General features: G+C 47.1%; 1 protein-coding gene and 9 non-coding genes across 14 annotated transcripts in view; 9 read left to right on the top strand and 1 right to left on the bottom strand.

The window, feature by feature from the left end:
* Positions 1 to 17,800, bottom strand: part of LOC143016343 (pleckstrin homology domain-containing family A member 5-like) — a 65,525-nt gene that overhangs the window by 9,993 nt on the left and 37,732 nt on the right. For 4 of the 5 annotated variants that reach the window (XM_076170629.1, XM_076170638.1, XM_076170655.1 and 1 more), the window contains 8 exons: positions 12,454 to 12,574; positions 12,214 to 12,318; positions 10,215 to 10,287; positions 8,415 to 8,515; positions 7,100 to 7,215; positions 5,192 to 5,710; positions 3,662 to 4,145; positions 3,399 to 3,482 (listed from right to left, as the gene is read on the bottom strand). In XM_076170629.1, coding sequence (XP_076026744.1) covers positions 3,399 to 3,482; positions 3,662 to 4,145; positions 5,192 to 5,710; positions 7,100 to 7,215; positions 8,415 to 8,515; positions 10,215 to 10,287; positions 12,214 to 12,318; positions 12,454 to 12,574 — 1,603 coding nt within the window. Of the gene's footprint in view, positions 1 to 3,398; positions 3,483 to 3,661; positions 4,146 to 5,191; positions 5,711 to 7,099; positions 7,272 to 7,563; positions 8,393 to 8,414; positions 8,516 to 10,214; positions 10,288 to 12,213; positions 12,319 to 12,453; positions 12,575 to 17,800 lie in introns of those variants that run through there. The other variant, XM_076170663.1, reaches the window with a different exon arrangement.
* trnat-cgu (transfer RNA threonine (anticodon CGU)) lies at positions 14,590 to 14,662 on the top strand. The gene has a single exon. It is a non-coding gene; the product is annotated as a tRNA-Thr (tRNA).
* trnat-agu (transfer RNA threonine (anticodon AGU)) lies at positions 14,860 to 14,932 on the top strand. Its single transcript has one exon. It is a non-coding gene; the product is annotated as a tRNA-Thr (tRNA).
* Positions 15,041 to 15,113, top strand: trnat-ugu (transfer RNA threonine (anticodon UGU)). Its single transcript has one exon. It is a non-coding gene; the product is annotated as a tRNA-Thr (tRNA).
* Positions 15,599 to 15,668, top strand: trnat-agu (transfer RNA threonine (anticodon AGU)). Its single transcript has one exon. It is a non-coding gene; the product is annotated as a tRNA-Thr (tRNA).
* trnat-ugu (transfer RNA threonine (anticodon UGU)) lies at positions 15,777 to 15,849 on the top strand. Its single transcript has one exon. It is a non-coding gene; the product is annotated as a tRNA-Thr (tRNA).
* trnat-agu (transfer RNA threonine (anticodon AGU)) lies at positions 16,705 to 16,777 on the top strand. Its single transcript has one exon. It is a non-coding gene; the product is annotated as a tRNA-Thr (tRNA).
* trnat-ugu (transfer RNA threonine (anticodon UGU)) lies at positions 16,883 to 16,955 on the top strand. Its single transcript has one exon. It is a non-coding gene; the product is annotated as a tRNA-Thr (tRNA).
* trnat-agu (transfer RNA threonine (anticodon AGU)) lies at positions 17,297 to 17,369 on the top strand. The gene has a single exon. It is a non-coding gene; the product is annotated as a tRNA-Thr (tRNA).
* Positions 17,478 to 17,550, top strand: trnat-ugu (transfer RNA threonine (anticodon UGU)). Its single transcript has one exon. It is a non-coding gene; the product is annotated as a tRNA-Thr (tRNA).

The following is a 17,800-nucleotide window of genomic DNA, read 5'->3' as shown; positions in this document are numbered from 1 at the left end:
CCAAGATCTCTATTTCAGAATTCCAGGAAGTAGAAGATACGCCCATTAATGTCTGGATAGAATTAATATTTGACTGAGTGGGGGATCCTCATCTGTGTGCGTTTCATAGCTATCTTGGCTTCGGCTGGTTGTTAAAACTTCCTCTGCTCGATCCTCCGCTCCTACCCTGAGGTTTGCTCACAGAGGAATGTCACTGGGATAATAACCTGGACTTTGCGAAGTGACAAAACTGGCAAAGCTTAAATTACATGACACCAATTACAGCGTCCCTGCCAAGTGTGCCAGGCGTCTCCACTAATCAGGAGGGAAGGCACGAGAAAACACACACTGACTTACTGGGCTGGTTGGGGGCACGAGACGAGTAAGGAATAGACTTTGCTGTATGTGAGACCAGGTGATAAATCATTGCATTGTGTCAACCCCCGCCCCCCCACATACACACACACACAGACACACACAAACCTGGAGAGAGCGAGGAAGGGATTCAAGTGAACCATACAACAACATCATACTTCTCTTTCATAAGCCATGCCCACATCGGTATGACTTCTCATTTGTCAAGAGAAAACAGTCAAAAAGCAAATGGATGAGGAGGAGGAAGAGGAGGAGGAGGTGCTGGCAATACAAACGAGAAGAGGAACGACCAATTTTCGAAGATGCCATGAGGACTTTGGACACCAGAGGAGGAGGAGGAGGAAGAGGAGGAGCATTGCCAAACAGACCAAAAACAACAACAACAACAACAACAACAACACAAAAAGAAGAAACAACAGCAACCGGGTGAGGATGAGGTGGAGCGTTGACCTTTGGCCTTACTTGCTGGTAAAGTTGAGGCCTTGGGGCAGAGTTCTCAATCAAAGTGTGAGTCATGACGATTAAAGGGTCATTTTCCTTCATCTACAGTCGTTCGGTGTAGAGAGGAGGAGGAGCAATATAGTGTCAGTTCACTTCAGAGACACAACACACTGACTACGCGCCGTCACCTCGCTTGCTCTCTCTCTCTCTCTCTCTCTCTCTCACACACACAGACTGAAACAGAACGACTCTCGCCCAGGATCGTACAGGAATGCGCATTGCAACAAAAAGCAAACAAGATACTTACAAACAAGATAAAGGGAAATTGTTCTACTGCAGTGAAGCTCTAGGAACATTTGGCAGATGCTTCATACATTTAACACTTTAATAACCAAACAAAATAACTCAATTCATGCAGTTTGTAGGAGAAACTGAATTGATCCACACCTCCATGGCTACAACACTGAAGTCTTATCACTGAAGTGATATCCAGATGTTAAGTGTTAGTATGGAAGTATTGACAAAGATAATATAAGAAACAAAGACGCCCATGTAAGGAGACGGAGCCATGCTTTACCCCACCTGGTTGTCCAAATACATGAGGTTCCTTTGGAGGTGATGGGAGAGAATGTCGTTCTAGCGTCGGCAGCGATAAAAAGGAGAAGAAAGAAGAGGTAGTAGAAGAGTAAGGCAAAGGAGAGGAAGACGTCCTCTCTCTCTCGCTCTCTCATACACACACACACACACACACACACACACAAACACACTCAAGCATGCTTGTGTGCACCAGGATGAACAGGCAGAGAGGGAAGCAGCAGCAGCAGTCAAACTGAGGCCAGATCCCATATGTGCTATATAAAGTAACAGGAAGAGCATTATTGAGTTAAGCTACAGTAAAGACAGTGTGTGTGTGTGTGTGCTTATGAGCAGGCAGAAAAAACAAAAGCAGGCAATAAGAAGGCTGGAGGGATGAAAGATTGCTTATTTATCTATGATATCCCAATGGAAAACGCCAGGCAAGGCCACACACACACACACGTCAGGGTTTATCGGCGATATTCACAATAAAATGATTGCAAAAAAATACTTCCGGGGCTTCCAGTGAATGTGGGAACACTGCAAATCCCTCAAATCCAAACTATTTTAGGCCCCTGGTTTGACCTACATTAGTGACGGTCAAAATCTAAAGGGCTGGCATCTCAGCACAAGACTTAGAATGTATCAAATCTGTGAATAACATGAAGGCCAGAGGGGTTTAGCCTCCTTAGCTCGGTCACGCCTCGCAAACGGCCAATGGTTTCTTAAGTTGTACTTCATTTAATTTCCAGCTCACATCTGCCCGAGCTTCTCCAGAGCAGTAAAGTGAATCAGTCAAATCCCCGCACGGCTCAGATGTTACGAGCGGAGAAATTCCATAAAGACCGATGCAAATTATCGCCCACGTCTTCTCCTCTGGAGGCATGACGGAGCGTTTAGGAAAAAAAAGTTGATGCCAAAGTAGCTGATCCTCCAGTTTGATGAATAGACAACTTAATACAATGAAAATATCGAGTGAGGCTTTGATCGTCCGTGTCCAAAACCTCCCCCAAAAAAAAACCTTTGGGCCGAGACGGGGGGGGGGGGGGGGGGACGCCGCACACACACACCACCACGCACTAACACACACATGCCTGCAGGGCGGCGGGCGGGTGGGAGGGAGAGGAGGGGGGGGTGTGTGTCTCTCCCCGGGCCTGACCTTTGGGTTGTCGCCATTGAGGTTTACTTGCATAAGCTGTGCTACAGTGCGCTCCCGGAGACTGTTTAGCTCTGCCTGCTGCCGCCGCAGCTTTATCAGCAGCAGAGTCAGCTCCTCGGGCTGCAAGGGAGGGAGGGGGGGGACGGCCACGATGAAACAGGGACACGCCACAAGGGGGAGGGAGCAGGAGAGTAGAGGAGAGGAGAGGAGAGGAGAGGAGAGGAGAGGAGAGGAGAGGAGAGGAGAGAACACACCAGGACAGCAGGTTTAGACGTGTCAGTCTAGCAGTTAGCTTTGTTGATCTCTCATGCAGCTATGTACACAAAGTTGCTATCAATTGTAAGCACATTGCACTTATCTACATGTCCTCTCCAGGCAGGATCTCATTCCACACATTGCAAGCTCCTCAAGGACGCAGACTTGTGTACAGCTTTGACACAAATTCCTGATCTGGCTTAGCGGTGAGCGGTGAGTGAGTGAGTGAGGAGGTATCGCAGTGGAGAAAGTCTGAGAAGCGCCCAGAAAGTGAACATAACCCAAATCCGAGGGGCTGTGCCTAAATCTGTCTCTGCAGATTCTGTTACCCTGTCCTCGCAGGAAAGGAAATTAAGGACAAAACAAGAGAGTGCAGTAGGAGAGGAGGAAGAGGAGCAGGAGGAGGAGAAGGCGCTCTGAAAATCTGCCTTTGTCTTTCAAGTAAGGACGACTGCACCCAGATGGAAAAAGTGTGCAAAACCCCCAAGCTCCAAATTACAGGGTGGTTGAACTTGGTACGAGCGAGCGTCCTGACCAAGTGGGCACGCTCGCCCCAAACATCTAGAGCGGCGGAGGGAAACCATAGAGCGGCTGAGGCGAGAGGGGGACTTACGGTTTTTCCTTGTAGAGACTGAGGCGTGATGGTCTGAACAGGGATCTCTGCAGTCATGGACCTCCTGTCTGCTGGGTAGGCATACTGCAGAACAAAGACAATCAAACAAGAAAGAGCCGGTTAACTCCAGGAAACGCTTTAATTTGTCTTTCTTTATTATACGCCTCTTTGTTCACGTCTGTCAGGGTGATGAATGAGGCCGAGGCGCCGGCGTTACATTATTCATCCCATTTACGTATGTGTGTGTGTGTGCCTGGACTCACCTTGGTAACCGGGGCCCTTTGCCGCCTGTCGATGCTCATGTCTCTGCGGTAGACGGGCGAGGCCACCTCAGAGCGCCCGCTGCCGGCCATGTTGTAGGAGCGCAGCGGAGAGTAGCCGCCGTACATGGACAGGGAGCCGTGGGAAGGCGAGGGCGGTATGGAATGACTGGGCACGGCGTAATCCGACAGGTTGATCATGGTTTTGGGACTGGCCATGTTGCCGTACAGCCCCGGCGGTCGCACGTACGCCTGCCTCTGCTGCCACTCGTACAGCTGCCACATGGTGTCGTCGCGCATGGAGCGGCGCTTGTCGCCCGACGAGGGGCCCAGCGCCTGCTCGTACATGGACGGGGACATGCTGCAGATGCTGTCGCGCTGAGCCATGCTGTTCCTGGGCATGCTGCGGTAGCCGTCGCCGTAGTGCGGGATAAAGGCCGCGCGGTGGCTGGGCATGTTCCTGGGCAGCGTCTGGTACGATGTGATGCTGCGGGGAGGAAGAAGAAACAGAGAGAGGAGATGAGGACGCGGACAATCTTGGACCTCTCACAAACCAAGATTTATTGAAGTTTGATGTTTAGTGTGATTCCACAGTAAGAGACGCTTCAGAAACGGCTTATTTTTGTAAGGTGTTTATAACCGAGTGTTGAGTAGATAAGAAGAGGCGAGGGCGAGGAGAGCCACAAGGACGCTCCATCCGTTCCAGCAACAACAACAACTCACAAAGCGTTCCCTCTCTTTCACGGTGGGTTGAAACCCCCGTCAGCGTTAATAAAGAACTGTGACCGCACGGAAAGCAAATGTCATGCTAGTACACGCATGACAAAAAAAGAGGCTGAGAGGGGAAACAGAGCTATTATTACAGTTCCATCTCCTTTGTTCATTTGGAACTGCAGTGTCTAAAACATCCTGCGCCCGGAACACAACTCCAATAATAACACAATTTCCGACGAGTTCTGTTTTGTCTTTCTTTCCGATTCCAATATTGATCAAAACTCTACATCGGCTCAGGATGAAGGTGTACCAGCGTTTCCTGATTGTGTCACAAAGCGGAACTCTTTGAAATAGGCTCAGAACGACGTGTGCAGGACAGCTGAGAGCCGTTTGGAACCTTTCCTCCTCTCGTGCGCCGCGTTCCACCGGGATTCTGTGAACGTTTAGATGTTTTGCGGCAACAATGTAACATTCTGAACTGAAACTATCGTTAAAAAAGGTACTTAAGTCATCAAAATGGCTTATAGTGAAGCCGAGCGGCACATTTATGAGCCGGCCATAGAATTTAACAATGGGTGACTTGTAACAAAGTCATAAAATAACCCCCTCTGCTTTAAAAGTTATTTATCAATGTTTGACGTGTTGAAACAGGGGAAGCCACTGGAGGAAATAATAATTTAAGGACAAATAAAATCCCTTGACAGACTGATCAATCAGTTTCAGTGTGTGCATGTAGATTTGGTGCAGTGTGAGGCTCGCTGACACCAAACTGACTGAGACCAAACGTGTGTAGGAAAGTGTCTATCGCCTCAAACTAACCTCCTGGTGTCGTCGTCCTGGCCGCGTCCTCTCTGCGTGCGGACCCACTGCTCCAGCTGCTGCATGGAGCTGGTTCTGCTCAGGGAGCGGTCGGGCTCGTGAGCCGGGCTCTCGTGAGCCGGGACGCCGGGTGCGTCTGCCGGACTTTGCTCCGTGCCTCCGTTGACCTTCGGGCTCTGTTGCGGCGCGTCCACCTCCGCCGCCGCCGCTGCCTGCGTCCGAGCAGCGATGATGCTGGCGGAGATGGCGGCGGCCTGGGGCGGCTGCAGCTTAATACTGTTGATTTTTGTGAGTGGGCGCTCACGATCCGTCCCGTCCTTCTGGAAGCCGTAGCGCTCGGCGTCCTGCTGCTTCTTCTGATCTTCTACGGTTGCAACGGGGGCTGGGACAGTTCGGTCACGGTCGACCTCGTGGTTGTGTTCGTTATTCTGGATTTCAGGCTGCGTGAGTGGCGGCCTGTGGTTAGATACGTGGTTGATCTCTTGTGGTCCACATTGCTCCACTTTTAGTCTGTCCAACCTGATTAACAAAGCAAAACACTGAGATCAATGGAGGGAGAATAAACCCGATTGGCCTGAAGGTAACATCAGACATTAGCTCATCTGCACAGGGAGAGGTGGGAGGATGAGCAAAGGCTTCAACACTCTAACCTGAACAAATAAAGCTGCTGTTCCAAACATGAGCTCATTCTCAATGTGCTAGTTGGAACGCAGAAAAAAGGCAGAAAGGCTCTGTAAACAGCTCACAGATGACGCACACACACACACACCAAATCAAAGCACAGAGCACACGGGTGGAGTTGCAGCAGTTGTCCAGCTTTGTTGGCCGTGCACGAAAAGAGAAATCGGATCTCTTTAATGAAACGGCGCCTCCTGGGAGAGATCTGAAAGGTGGTGCCCAGACCTGCTAATCCATTAGCTGCTCCCCTTTCCCTCCTCTGTAGCCGGGCCTATCCACAGCGCCGCGGTCCTCAGGGATCTCTCCAGAGGTAACTGACACCACGCTTACTCCTTCCCCTCACACAGGCTCAAGGTCACAGCTTCAAAGTTCAGCAAATTCCCCCTCTCTCCACGCTACACGGGGCTCGCTAGGCTTCGCTACGCCGTCAGAGGGCAATAATGAAGCGCAGCCTTCCCAGTTTTCCACTTGTGTCGTTTCTAAAATAGCAGCGGCGGCGGCCACATAATGTGTTCTCCAGCTTTCTGCGGCTCCAGACTTAGAAGCCGGCGCATTTACTCATACTGGTGAGGACGGAAAAGTGGTTGATTACTAATAGAGGCAGTAGAGGGAATGGCCCTTAAGACTGCTCTATGTCGCTCGCTGACAACCAGTTTAGAATATATGGAAAGAAATGGAGCAGAGTGTGTGTGTGTGTAACAGATGACGGAGATAAATCAATATTACACAGATTGCGTGCTGTTCCACATTGTCATACTCGCATTAAAGACTACTCAGCTGCTTTCAGGTGTTATTGCTCTTTGTAATTACAGAGCACTTTGCCATTACGCCTCTACTCACTCATGTAAGAGAGCATTAGACAGCCGGGCTCCTGAGTGACAGACACTTACATGCGCCCTGCATCCAGCACACACTCCTGCCGCCTTTTGTGTACAGCAGGAATATGACAGTAAGTATACAGCGGTTATGTAACATTTAAGTACATATGCTTCTTCTAAAATGCCAGATGTGCTTGTTGAAGCGTTTCCAAATGACTTATCAGGCATAACAGAGGGACTTAAAAGCTCAGTGCAGTGTGAGATTAACAAGTCGAGGAGACGCTGCTGCAAAAAATGGAAATGGAAGAGTTATTCTTGCTCGTCTGGAGATGCCAAGGAAACATCCGGAACATCTCCTGGCATCAAACAGATCCGCCTGCTTATAAATGGCTACAGTGCGGCGAACACACACCTCTTGACGGGCTCCGAGTGCAGGAGCGCCGCGTCGGTCATCGCTTTCATCCAGGACTCCATCTCTTTGCCCGTGTCTGTGCAGAAGTAGTACGTCCGCATGTTGGGATGCGTCGCCTGTTTGGGACGATGGACGGCAACGACAGAGACACACACACACATATAAAAGACACCTGAAAGAGAGAGAGAGAGAGAGGGGAGAAGGTAAAGACTCAGACAGGGTTCTTAATTTTATTACAAAGACAGGCGAGACTGAAGTTATTTTCTTTAAGCTTTATGGTGAAATGTGAAGGGAAACGCAGCTGTCGGGGGGAATTGTGTGACACACTGACAGCTTGACCGGCTCGCCCTGTGAGAAGCAGGCAGGTCCGGGTACTTACGGCCCCGTTCCCATATGATTCACCTCTCGCACGCATGCCACAGGATTAGGGTGATAAATCTCCCGCCTGGTGTCGCCGCTCTTACCATGAGATTAGGTGCAGGGCAGACACGTCCGTCCACATTTGCTCTGTTCCCTCCAGGTGCCCGAACCGACACGTCGTTAAGGAGAACACACAGATGAGAGGGGGGGAAAACACAAGGTTCGGTGAGGAATTTCCCATATCACAACACAACACACTGCAATAAAAGTGAGGTTGAGGAGCTCGAGGACACTCGTCTCGTTGTGAAACAAAAGAGGGAGACGAGTTTAGAATGAGAAAATGCAGTCAAAGAGTCAACCCACTGCTGAGTGAGTCACTGTAAACTGAAGAGGTCGCGGCCCTGCTCCGCTCTCTTGTTTCCTCCTCCTCCTCCTCCTCCTCTTCAGCGCTCTCTGTCAGCCCTGTGTTGTCTGACTTGGAAGAGCGAGTGGGCTGCTGTGTGGTTGCAGAGACCTTGAGCAGACTCCCGGGCGTCTGTCTGTGTTTGGCTGTGCTTGGCAGGCAGGACAGCGCTGGTTGTCTCTTGCGCTTTCTTTTTTTTTGCACGAAGGACTTGAAGTCACAGCACGGGGGGGGGGGGCGGAGGAGGAGGAGGAGGAGGAGGGGGGCAGTGTGGTGTGGTTGGGGGGTTGGGGGTTGAACTCTGTCGCTGTCGCCCTGTAGCTCAGGCTTTCCGAGACACAGCTTAAGAGTATTGCGAGCCTCTAATACTTCACGACAGGGAAAAGTCCTCTTCTTCTTCTTACTTCATATTGTGTTCCAGTAATCTTATTTAACCACTTTGGGAACAAATAATAATGCTTTACGCTTCTGTGCTCGAAAATTTGTTCCAACCGCTCCAAAAGTTGCCCTCCTACAAAAGTTTAAAAAGAAGGAATGACAACATGCACTGACCTTGAAGGCGTATTTTCTGTTTATGTGATCGTCCACAGATAGCATGGATATATGGAAGCTGGGTAGGAGGATGCTGCCCAGGATGCCCTCTTCTTTTTCATCTGCGTCAGAGAGAGAAAAACAAGTCAACACATTGGGAGATAACTGTGTCAGTCATGTCATTAAATAGTCAATAGGCCAGAGTCAATTTGTGTGGTTTGGGAGATTTAAAAAAAATCAGAACGAGGAGCGTTGCAGGGCATCGATTCAATATTCTGCACAGCTCGGCCGCTCTAATCCTCATTAAGTTAGCTGACAGGGCCGCCGCGGTGACAATAGAGACACTGCACCAGCGCTCGCCACAGGGGGGATTAGAGCGAGCGGGCAAGCAAAGTCCCAGAATTGCTTAACCTCTCGTTTAGATACAAGCAATTTGCACTGCTTGTCCTAAAATAACACGGGGGAAGAAAAACAAAAAAAGGAGCAATGTGCCCGCTGCAGTTTCATACATTAATTTACCGTCTCCTGACAGCCGCTGGGATAAGTCAGGTTCATTGTGAATAACAGAATAGTAGGGGTGAATAAGCGCTGCAGCTGAACTCTGGTTGGCCTCAGTTAGATCAGACGTTTGCCCCGCAGTCATGTGGAGTCCCGGATCCACGATATAGAAGCTTTGAACGATTAAAGGATTGATCCATCTGCAAGCATCAGCTGTACCCTCAATCTGCTGGCACGACACTTATTTTTGTTATTTGGTTCTTTCTGGCTGTCCCTGCGTGACACTGAGGGAGATCCTGAGCTCACACTAAAAGTCTCGTTACGGCCTGGATAGAGAAAGTACAGCAGGCGGCTTGTTTAGTGGAGGCAGGGGAGTTCGTGAACTCTCTATGATGGCTACAATTTCTGAAGATGTCCGCCCGGATGCAGCCTTTGAGTCTGCTGCCGTCTGTGGCTTTTGTCCCGTCAGTGGGTGGAAAAGCAAGGCTACAGCAATGTCAGACATCAGAAATAACACAGGCCGCGCTATCGTCCTGATCAGCACAAATGATGACTGTATCGGCACAAAGTGAAGCCGCGGATATCAACCTGGACGGGCGCCAGCGTGGGCTACAGTTTCTCTGTGGCTGCAGTAACGTCGCTGATTTAATAAGGACGATGTTCTCATATGTGCTCTGAACACAGCCGTGCAATTGTTTAATAAACAGTATTGCTGCGTCTGAAAGCAGAAATGCTCAGTCAACAATCATCAAATCAAGCGTTTTTGTCCACATCTACGCCATGGTCATAAAAACGCTCAGTCAATCTTAATTATGGAATTGGAAACATAGAAACTGGGCTGACAGTCAAACAGTAATGACATTTTGAAAGGAGAAAAAGCGACGGTCACCAATAAATCCTTTACGAAAGTGTTTTACTAGAACTCTGCAGCACTTACTGTGTTAAGATGATAGTGATCTCTGTAATGTAAAACTAGATGAGAGCCTGGGAGTATGCAGTCCAATTTAGTGAAGTACCTTCTTGTAAACAGGCTAGTCAGAAGCATGAATTAGTGCATAAATCAGCCTCATTCCTGGAGACTTTAAACTCTTATATTAGCAGAACTTTTGCTTTGTTTCCACCCTTGGATCCGGTTAAGGTGAGAATTAGGATGTTTCTGTAGCTTTCCCCTGACAGGTCTCTGTCTACAGGCACAGCAGTTCAGACATCATAAACACTAAGAGAACTGGCTGCTCGTGGCTCTGGAGGTCACAGCAGCACTTTCAGCTACTAATCTAAAAGCACCTCTGCTGTGTCGGTGATGGTGGAGGAGTCCGGACTCACCTCTGTAGTAGAACAGGCACAGGTCAGAGAGCACGAACCACCTCTTCTTCCACAGCTTCATCCCTGTGCTGTCCTACAAAGACACCAGAGGAACAGGGAAGGAAAACATCCATTACTTCTCCTCTGCACAGCATTTGCTATCGTCTACTAGCACGGTTCATTCTTCAATGTATCTTAATTAGACTGCGTTTAGCCCTTCAAAAACAATATAATCATTTTGTTTGGGACTGCGTTTATGTTTCCATCAGCTTGGCCCGTCTGATGTTGTTAATCTGGGCATCAGAAAAACAGATTTCACTCAAATATGGTCCCGATTTGGCTGTGGAGGAGCAACAGAAGGAATGAAAGGAAATAAGTGTTTTTGGTAGAAAGCTGGAGTGGAAACATGTTATTTCTTTCAGTCAGTTGTAACATTGCAAAATAAGATGCATTTTCCTGTTTTCACACGGATTGCCTCACTAATTTGTTGCTGCGTTGGGTTGGAGAGCTGCAAAGCCACGTGGGATTAACAAATGCTGACCGCTTCAGAATGAGCGACAGCATTGCTTACACCAGCATCACTGTGTCGGTGCGTAAAGGAGTATTTATGCCAGTGTAAATGTTTAGTGGTTTAATCAGGGCATTCTTGGCTGCAGCATTATACTTAAACATTCCTTTTAAAAACATCCATTTTCTACTGCAACCTTCTCAGAGGTGGAAAGAAGGGTGATGCGTGTTGCAGCACCCACAGTAGCTCTCAATTTCAATGCAGAGCTATTGTTTAGTGGGTAAGAAAAATAAAGGTTCATTAGTTAAATGAGTCTTCAGTCTCCCAAAGCTGTGATCAAAGGGCTTTACAGGCTGAGGCCAGGACGGGATGAGCAGTAAGGAGCAGAGTTTAACTTTCCCTGTTTGCTTTATTGGAAAACTTGAGCAGCCCTTCATTTTGTATTCCACCCAGAGACAAGAGGGGAAGGATCTCCACAGCTCTGTGATTATGGTCAAACGGCATGCTGGCTTCAGCAGTTTACTTTAAATGGAAATTCACTTCCATGGAGCGGCATGTTTAACACATTAGTGCTGAAAAGATGCATAATACCAGATGTAAATTCGGGCTATGCTTATTTTTTGAGACGCTTCTAAAATGTAGCATCACGACTGAAAGATTTTCCTCCCACCAAAACGTTTATGTCCAGCAAATGTTTACGTGCAAAAAGTAACGTAAGCAGTACTAATAGTTGGTGTGTATAACCTGTTCACGGATGAGGAACACTTAAGCAGCAGCAGTGTCAGATCTCACTCTGTTTGTAAAGCAGCTCGGGCTGGAAGAGAAAATGAGGCTTTCACCATCACATCAATCACCGTGGCACTTTGTTCTCTCAAAGGATCCACTGAGGGGCAGCAGCTTTCCTTGCCCAGTGACTTCAATGGCTTCCAGATTTCAATGAGGAAGGAAAATAAAAGTGCACAGCCAGCTTTTCTTCCTGGTGGCAGATTTGTGAGTCTTTTGCTCGATCTACATCACCCGGATTGAGGAGCCCCGAAGAAATAGCAGCTGGCATATGAATGCGAGGAAGCTATCTTGTGTGTACAAAACTCCAGTCAGGAGGCTGCAATCAAAATTAAAATGCTTAGGAAACACTTAGGAAGCTTAGGGGAGCCCTGTTTTACCAAGAGCAGGCTGAAGGACCTCTTTTCACCCGTGCTCTCAGTAACCAGGGGAATGTGATGAGGGACTGGTATTAAAACAGAGCCCGTGCTGGCTCAATGGCTGAGCACAAAGCGAGACTGAAACCCTGTCAGACATCAAAAAGCCTCATTTCAGCTCTTAAGACTGGAGCTCAAGATGAGGAACAGTGTGAAAACAGAGAGACAGAGAGGGAAACGTTGTCTAATGTCCACATGTCCTTCCGTCAGAAACGTTTCTAAATTGAAATGTATTTGTATTTGTAAACTCTTACCGCCTTACCTATATGTTGTATTTATTGCATTTGGAGCCATTTGCCAGCATGTGACTCACCTGTTTATACAGCCAGTTACTCTTGACTACTGGGGCACCGGGATTCCTCCTGATCGAGTTGGACCTCTTCCCAAAGTTATGAAGTTTCTTGGGAGGTCTTGAGGGCTACAAATACAGCATGAAGGAGTAAATGGAACATCACTATGTCACATTACTTTTCCACACTTCCCAAGCCGTGTCGATCCTGAGACTACGTTTGTTTTCATTTCCAAACTTAACAGACGAAAACGTGTCACTCACTCGTCCCGCTGGGCTGCTGGGGTGAGCGGCGTACTCCGAGCTGCCCGTGTAGTTGGAGACTTCACTCATGGTGCTTTGCGGCCGTACGTTCTTCTCATTCACTGGCGCTTTGGGGGGAGCTCTAAACAAACACAAAGCACAAAGAAATCCATCCGTCAGAAATACAGAGTGCCAATTTATGCTCAATAACATAAATAAAAGTAGGGTAGGAAGATGCAGCCTATATTTTCAGTGCAGCTATTCAGTCCAATTCTCTAAATTGGCTCTATCATTCTTCTGAAGTTCAAACCCTCTGTTTTAATGAGATTTCAACATGGGCCTATGAATCAAGCCAATTACTCCCACTATGTCACTGCAGATACCTTCAAGCGCTCTAACAGCTCTAAATGGTCTGCAGGCTGCCTGATGTTGCAGCAGTTTGTGCAGCAGTGATTGAGGTCAGGAGAGCGTCTTCAAAAAAACTGACAAAAGTTTTTCAAATCGCAAAATCCGCAAAATGACTTCAGTACATTTGCCACGGGATGAAACACATGGTGAAATAGTTGCATTAGTCTCTGTTACATTCTATTCTTTTAAACTTGGCATAATGTTGTGGTCTGGAGGGAAAAAGTCAGGAAATGAGAGCAACTACGCTGCAGTGGCGCCAACTCGCAGATATATTGGGTTTTAGGTCACAGAATAAGGACACAGGATGAACCTGCACCGCAATCACCCAACACAACGCACACATTCAAGGACTTCAGACTCCATGGTACCACCTCAACATAAACGATGCAGTACACTCAGTCCATTATGTGTACCTTTCCACCAGTTCAGTCCACCAAGTTAAGTGTTGCAATCTGTACTTCTGATCTCTTTGCTGACAAGACTAACACTTAAAAACACACAACTCCCGGGTTCGTATGAAAAGATTCAACATTTCAGACTCCATGCTTGACTCCATGCAAGAACTTGACAAAAAAACATCAGCGCAGCGAAAGGCAGGCGACACAAACAGGTTGTTCGTTCCCATCACAGATCTGATGCTACTTACACAACCTGCAAAACAACGAAAGGAAGAGCAATAACAAACACAGGATTCATTTCTCTCTCTAAACTAACTATTGTATGGATGAGTAGCCACTGGGTGTTTTCCAATCTTCTCTATCTGATGAGCTCTGGCGGTTTTCAGCACTTCCAATGTCAGGCTAAATTCCAATGTGAACCATTATCGATGTAGTGTCGACCTACAATCACAACACACATGGTAGTTTGTAGGAGACTAGAGCGAGTCTGCTGCAAGTGAGATATTGCTCTGTTTCGCCGACAGACCACTTACTGGTCTGAGCAGGAGTGTGTGAGTGTGTGAGTGTGTGTGTGTGTGTGTGTGTGTGTGAGTGTGAGTGTGTGTGGGCTTTGCTGATAATTAGTTTGGGCATGATAGTCAATGTGCTTGCGGTGAAATTGAAAAGTGGCAAGTGCGTCAAATCGGTTCACTTCCTTTGGGAGCTGTGAGGAGAGGCGGACACAAAACAGCAGAGTGAAAAATGGAGGTATTTCTTATGCTAGTCAGAGTCATATAAAGTCTGAGACAATATGGTGCTTACTAGGGAAAAAAACTACACAATGATATAATGGCATGCTCATATATGAATGAACCAACTGATGATTGTAGTATTTTGTTCAGCAAATTCAGCAGAGGCAGTTCGACTGCAGCTGCAAAGACCACGAAAGAAGCCAACAAGTCGTTAAAATAATAGTCGAGTAAAGATAACAAATACAAATGCATCTGGAGCAGACTCTTCATAATTTTACAGCATTTCAAATTTGAAAGTAAAGACTACTGGACTACACCATGTCCATTGTCAAGCTGTCTGGACGCTTTTCCAAAAGTTGGAGAATGAAGATTCAGGCCTCCTCCTCAAGTTCAATGTCGAAGCTTACTCTGTCAACCCCATTCCTAAAATCCTAAAATCTTTGATGAAAACAGCAAACCTCAGATACAGGTCAATGTCCTTCCAAATATTGCAGAATATTGATTCAATTGTCCTCAAATTGGCCTCAAACAGGTTCAGTGTCCACGCTTGTCTCAAACAAGGGTTTATGTCCAGTTTTCTTTAAAATTCATAAAGTTCACCTTCAAATTGGGAGGCCAGAGGCCTCATAGCTCAGTGGTCAGAGCACTGGTCTCGTAAACCAGGGGTCGTGAGTTCAATTCTCACTGGGGCCTATATTGTTTCCTCAATCCTCAGGTCCACTGTCTCCACCTGCTTTGTCATCCAAAATCCTTGCTAAAACCAGTCATATTTCAAACTGTAATTCAGTTTTGAAGTTGAATAAGGAAGATCAAGGCTTCTTCAAGTGTTTCTTAGAACGTACAAAGGTGATTGGGCGTACCACAATTTTTTTCCATAGCTACCACACTGAGGCCTCATAGCTCAGTGGTTAGAGCACTGGTCTAGTAAACCAGGGGTCGTGAGTTCAATTCTCACTGAGGCCTCAAACAGAGTTTTAAAACTGGCAACGTACTGAGCTGAACCACACCTTTTTCTCAAACACAGGTTCAATATCCACGCTTGCTCTGTCAATCCCTACACCATGGAGTGCAGGCCTCATAGCTCAGTGGTTAGAGCACTGGTCTTGTAAACCAGGGGTCGTGAGTTCAATTCTCACTGGGGCCTTGAACCTTTTCACCTACCTTCTTTTGTACCTTTGTTCAAACTCCTTACAACTACCTCCACTCAAAATTTCATTTTTGAGCTCTCACTGCTTAGACAATGGGTCTCCAATACAGGTTCAATGTCCATGCTTATTCTTTCAACCCAGATACAATTCTCACTGGGGCCTAACTTGTTTCTTCAAACCTCAAGTTCAATATCCGCACTTACTCTGTCATCCCCATTTCCAAAACCCTTCGTAAATCCAGTCAACTCCAAATACAGGGTCAATGTCCTTCCAAATATTTCTACTCTAAATTCAACTTTGAGACCTCAGTGCTTCAACAATGGAGTCATGACCCCTCGGCTTGCTGTTTAAACCCCATTAGCAAATCTTTATCAAAAACAGTGTAGTTGAATAAGGAAGATCGAGGCTTCTTCAAGTGTTTTTTAGAACATACAAAGGTGATTGGGTGTAACCCTAATTTTTTCCATAGCCACCACACTGGGGCCTCATAGCTCAGTGGTTAGAGCACTGGTCTAGTAAACCAGGGGTGAGTTCAATTCTCACTGAGGCCTCAAACAGACTTTTAAAACTGGCAACATACTGAGCTGAACCGCACCTTTTACTCAAACACAGGTTCAATATCCACGATTGCTCTGTCAATCCCTATATTGTGCAGCGCAGGCCTCATAGCTCAGTGGTTAGAGCACTGGTCTTGTAAACCAGGGGTCGTGAGTTCAATTCTCACTGGGGCCTTCGACCTTTTCCTGAAGTTATAAGATAAGATACTCTATTTCGATCAGGTCACATGCAATTCACAATGTTTATCACATGTAACTTGAATTTGTCCTGCACCCCCTCTTACATATCACGCACACAAACACATGCATTACAGAGGGGGTGCAGGGCAGCCATTCCATGGCACCCCTGGAGCAGTTAGGGGTTCGGTGCCTTGCTCATGGGCACCTCGGCAGTGCCCTGGAGGCAAACTGGCACTATCCAGCTGCCAGTCCACTTTCTTGGTCCAGACAGGGACTCGAAACCGGCGACCCTCCAGTTCCCAGCTGAGTCCCCTTTGGACTACAGTTCAATGTCCACGCTTACTCTGTCAACCACATTTCCAAGATCTTTGATGAAACCAGAGAACTTCAAATACAGGTTCAATGTCCTTCCAAATATTTCTACTCTAAATTCAATTTTGAGGCCTCAGTGCTTCAACAATGGAGTCATGACCCCTCAGCTTGCTGTTTAAACCCCATTCCCCAAATCTTTATCGAAAACAGAGTAGTTGAATAAGGAAGATCAGGGCTTCTTCAAGTGTTTCAAAGGACATACAAAGGTGATTGGGCGTACCCGTAATTTTACCATGCACTCTCAAGCCGAGGCTCATAGTCCCCTTTGGACTACAGTTCAATGTCCACACTTACTCTGTCAAACACATTTCCAAGATCTTTGATGAAACCAGAGAACTTCAAATACAGGTTCAATGTCCTTCCAAATATTTCTACTCTAAATTCAATTTTGAGGCCTCAGTGCTTCAACAATGGGGTCATGTCCCTTTGTCAGGTGATTGGCCGTACCCCAAATTTTTCCCATACACCTTTCAATCAAGGCCTCATAGCTCAGTGGTTAGAGCACTGGTCTAGTAAACCAGGGGTCGTGAGTCCAATTCTCACTGAGGCCTTCAACAAACTTTTACAACTTGCAACATACTGAGCTGAACCACACCTATTAACCAAACACAGGTTCAATATCGCTTAGACTGTCGATCCCTGCTCTGTTCAGCGCGGGCCTCATAGCTCAGTGGTTAGAGCACTGGTCTTGTAAACCAGGAGTCGTGAGTTCAATTCTCACTGTGGCCTTGAACCTTTTTCACCTACCTTCTTTTGTACCTTTGTTCAAACCCCTTACAACTACCTCCACTCAAAATTTCATTTTTGAGCTCTCACTGCTTAGACAATGGGTCTCCAATACAGGTTCAATGTCCATGCTCATTTTTTCAACCCAGATACAATTCTCACTGGGGCCTAACTTGTTTCTTCAAACCTCAATATCTGCACTTACTCTGTCAACCCCATTCCCCAAATCGTTATCGAAAACAGTGTAGTTGAATAAGGTAAATCAAGGCTTCTTCAAGTGTTTCTTAGAACGTACAAAGGTGATTGGGAGTTAGTGAAATTGTTTCCATACACTTTTAAACTGAGGCCTCATAGCTCAGTGGTTAGAGCACTGGTCTAGTAAACCAGGGGTCGTGAGTTCAATTCTCACTGAGGCCTCAAACACACTTTTTGAACTGGCAACATACTGAGCTGAACCACACCTTTTACTCAAACACAGGTTCAATATCCACGCTTGGTGTGTCAATCCCTACAATGTTCAGCACGGGCCTCATAGCTCAGTGGTTAGAGCACTGGTCTTGTAAACCAGGGGTCGTGAGTTCAATTCTCACTGAGGCCTTCAACCTTTTCCTCACACCTCAAGTTATAAGATAGGATACTTTATTTTGGTCAGGACACACGCAATTCACAATGTTTATCACACGTAACTTTGTCCTGTACCCCCTCTTACATATCACACACACAAACACATGCATTACAGAGGGGGTGCAGGGCAGCCATTCCATGGCACGCCTGGAGCAGTTAGGGGTTTCGGTGCCTTGCTCACGGGCACCTAGAGGCAAACTGGCACTCTCCAGCTGCCAGTCCAC

The sequence above is a fragment of the Genypterus blacodes genome, unplaced genomic scaffold (genome assembly GCF_046128005.1).
Source record: "Genypterus blacodes isolate CSIRO-AG114 ecotype Tasmania unplaced genomic scaffold, CSIRO-AGI_Gbla_v1 ptg000015l_1, whole genome shotgun sequence".
Classification (NCBI taxonomy): domain Eukaryota; kingdom Metazoa; phylum Chordata; class Actinopteri; order Ophidiiformes; family Ophidiidae; genus Genypterus; species Genypterus blacodes.
Note: the sequence above shows the minus strand (reverse complement) of the source record. Positions and strands in the feature narration are given on the sequence as shown.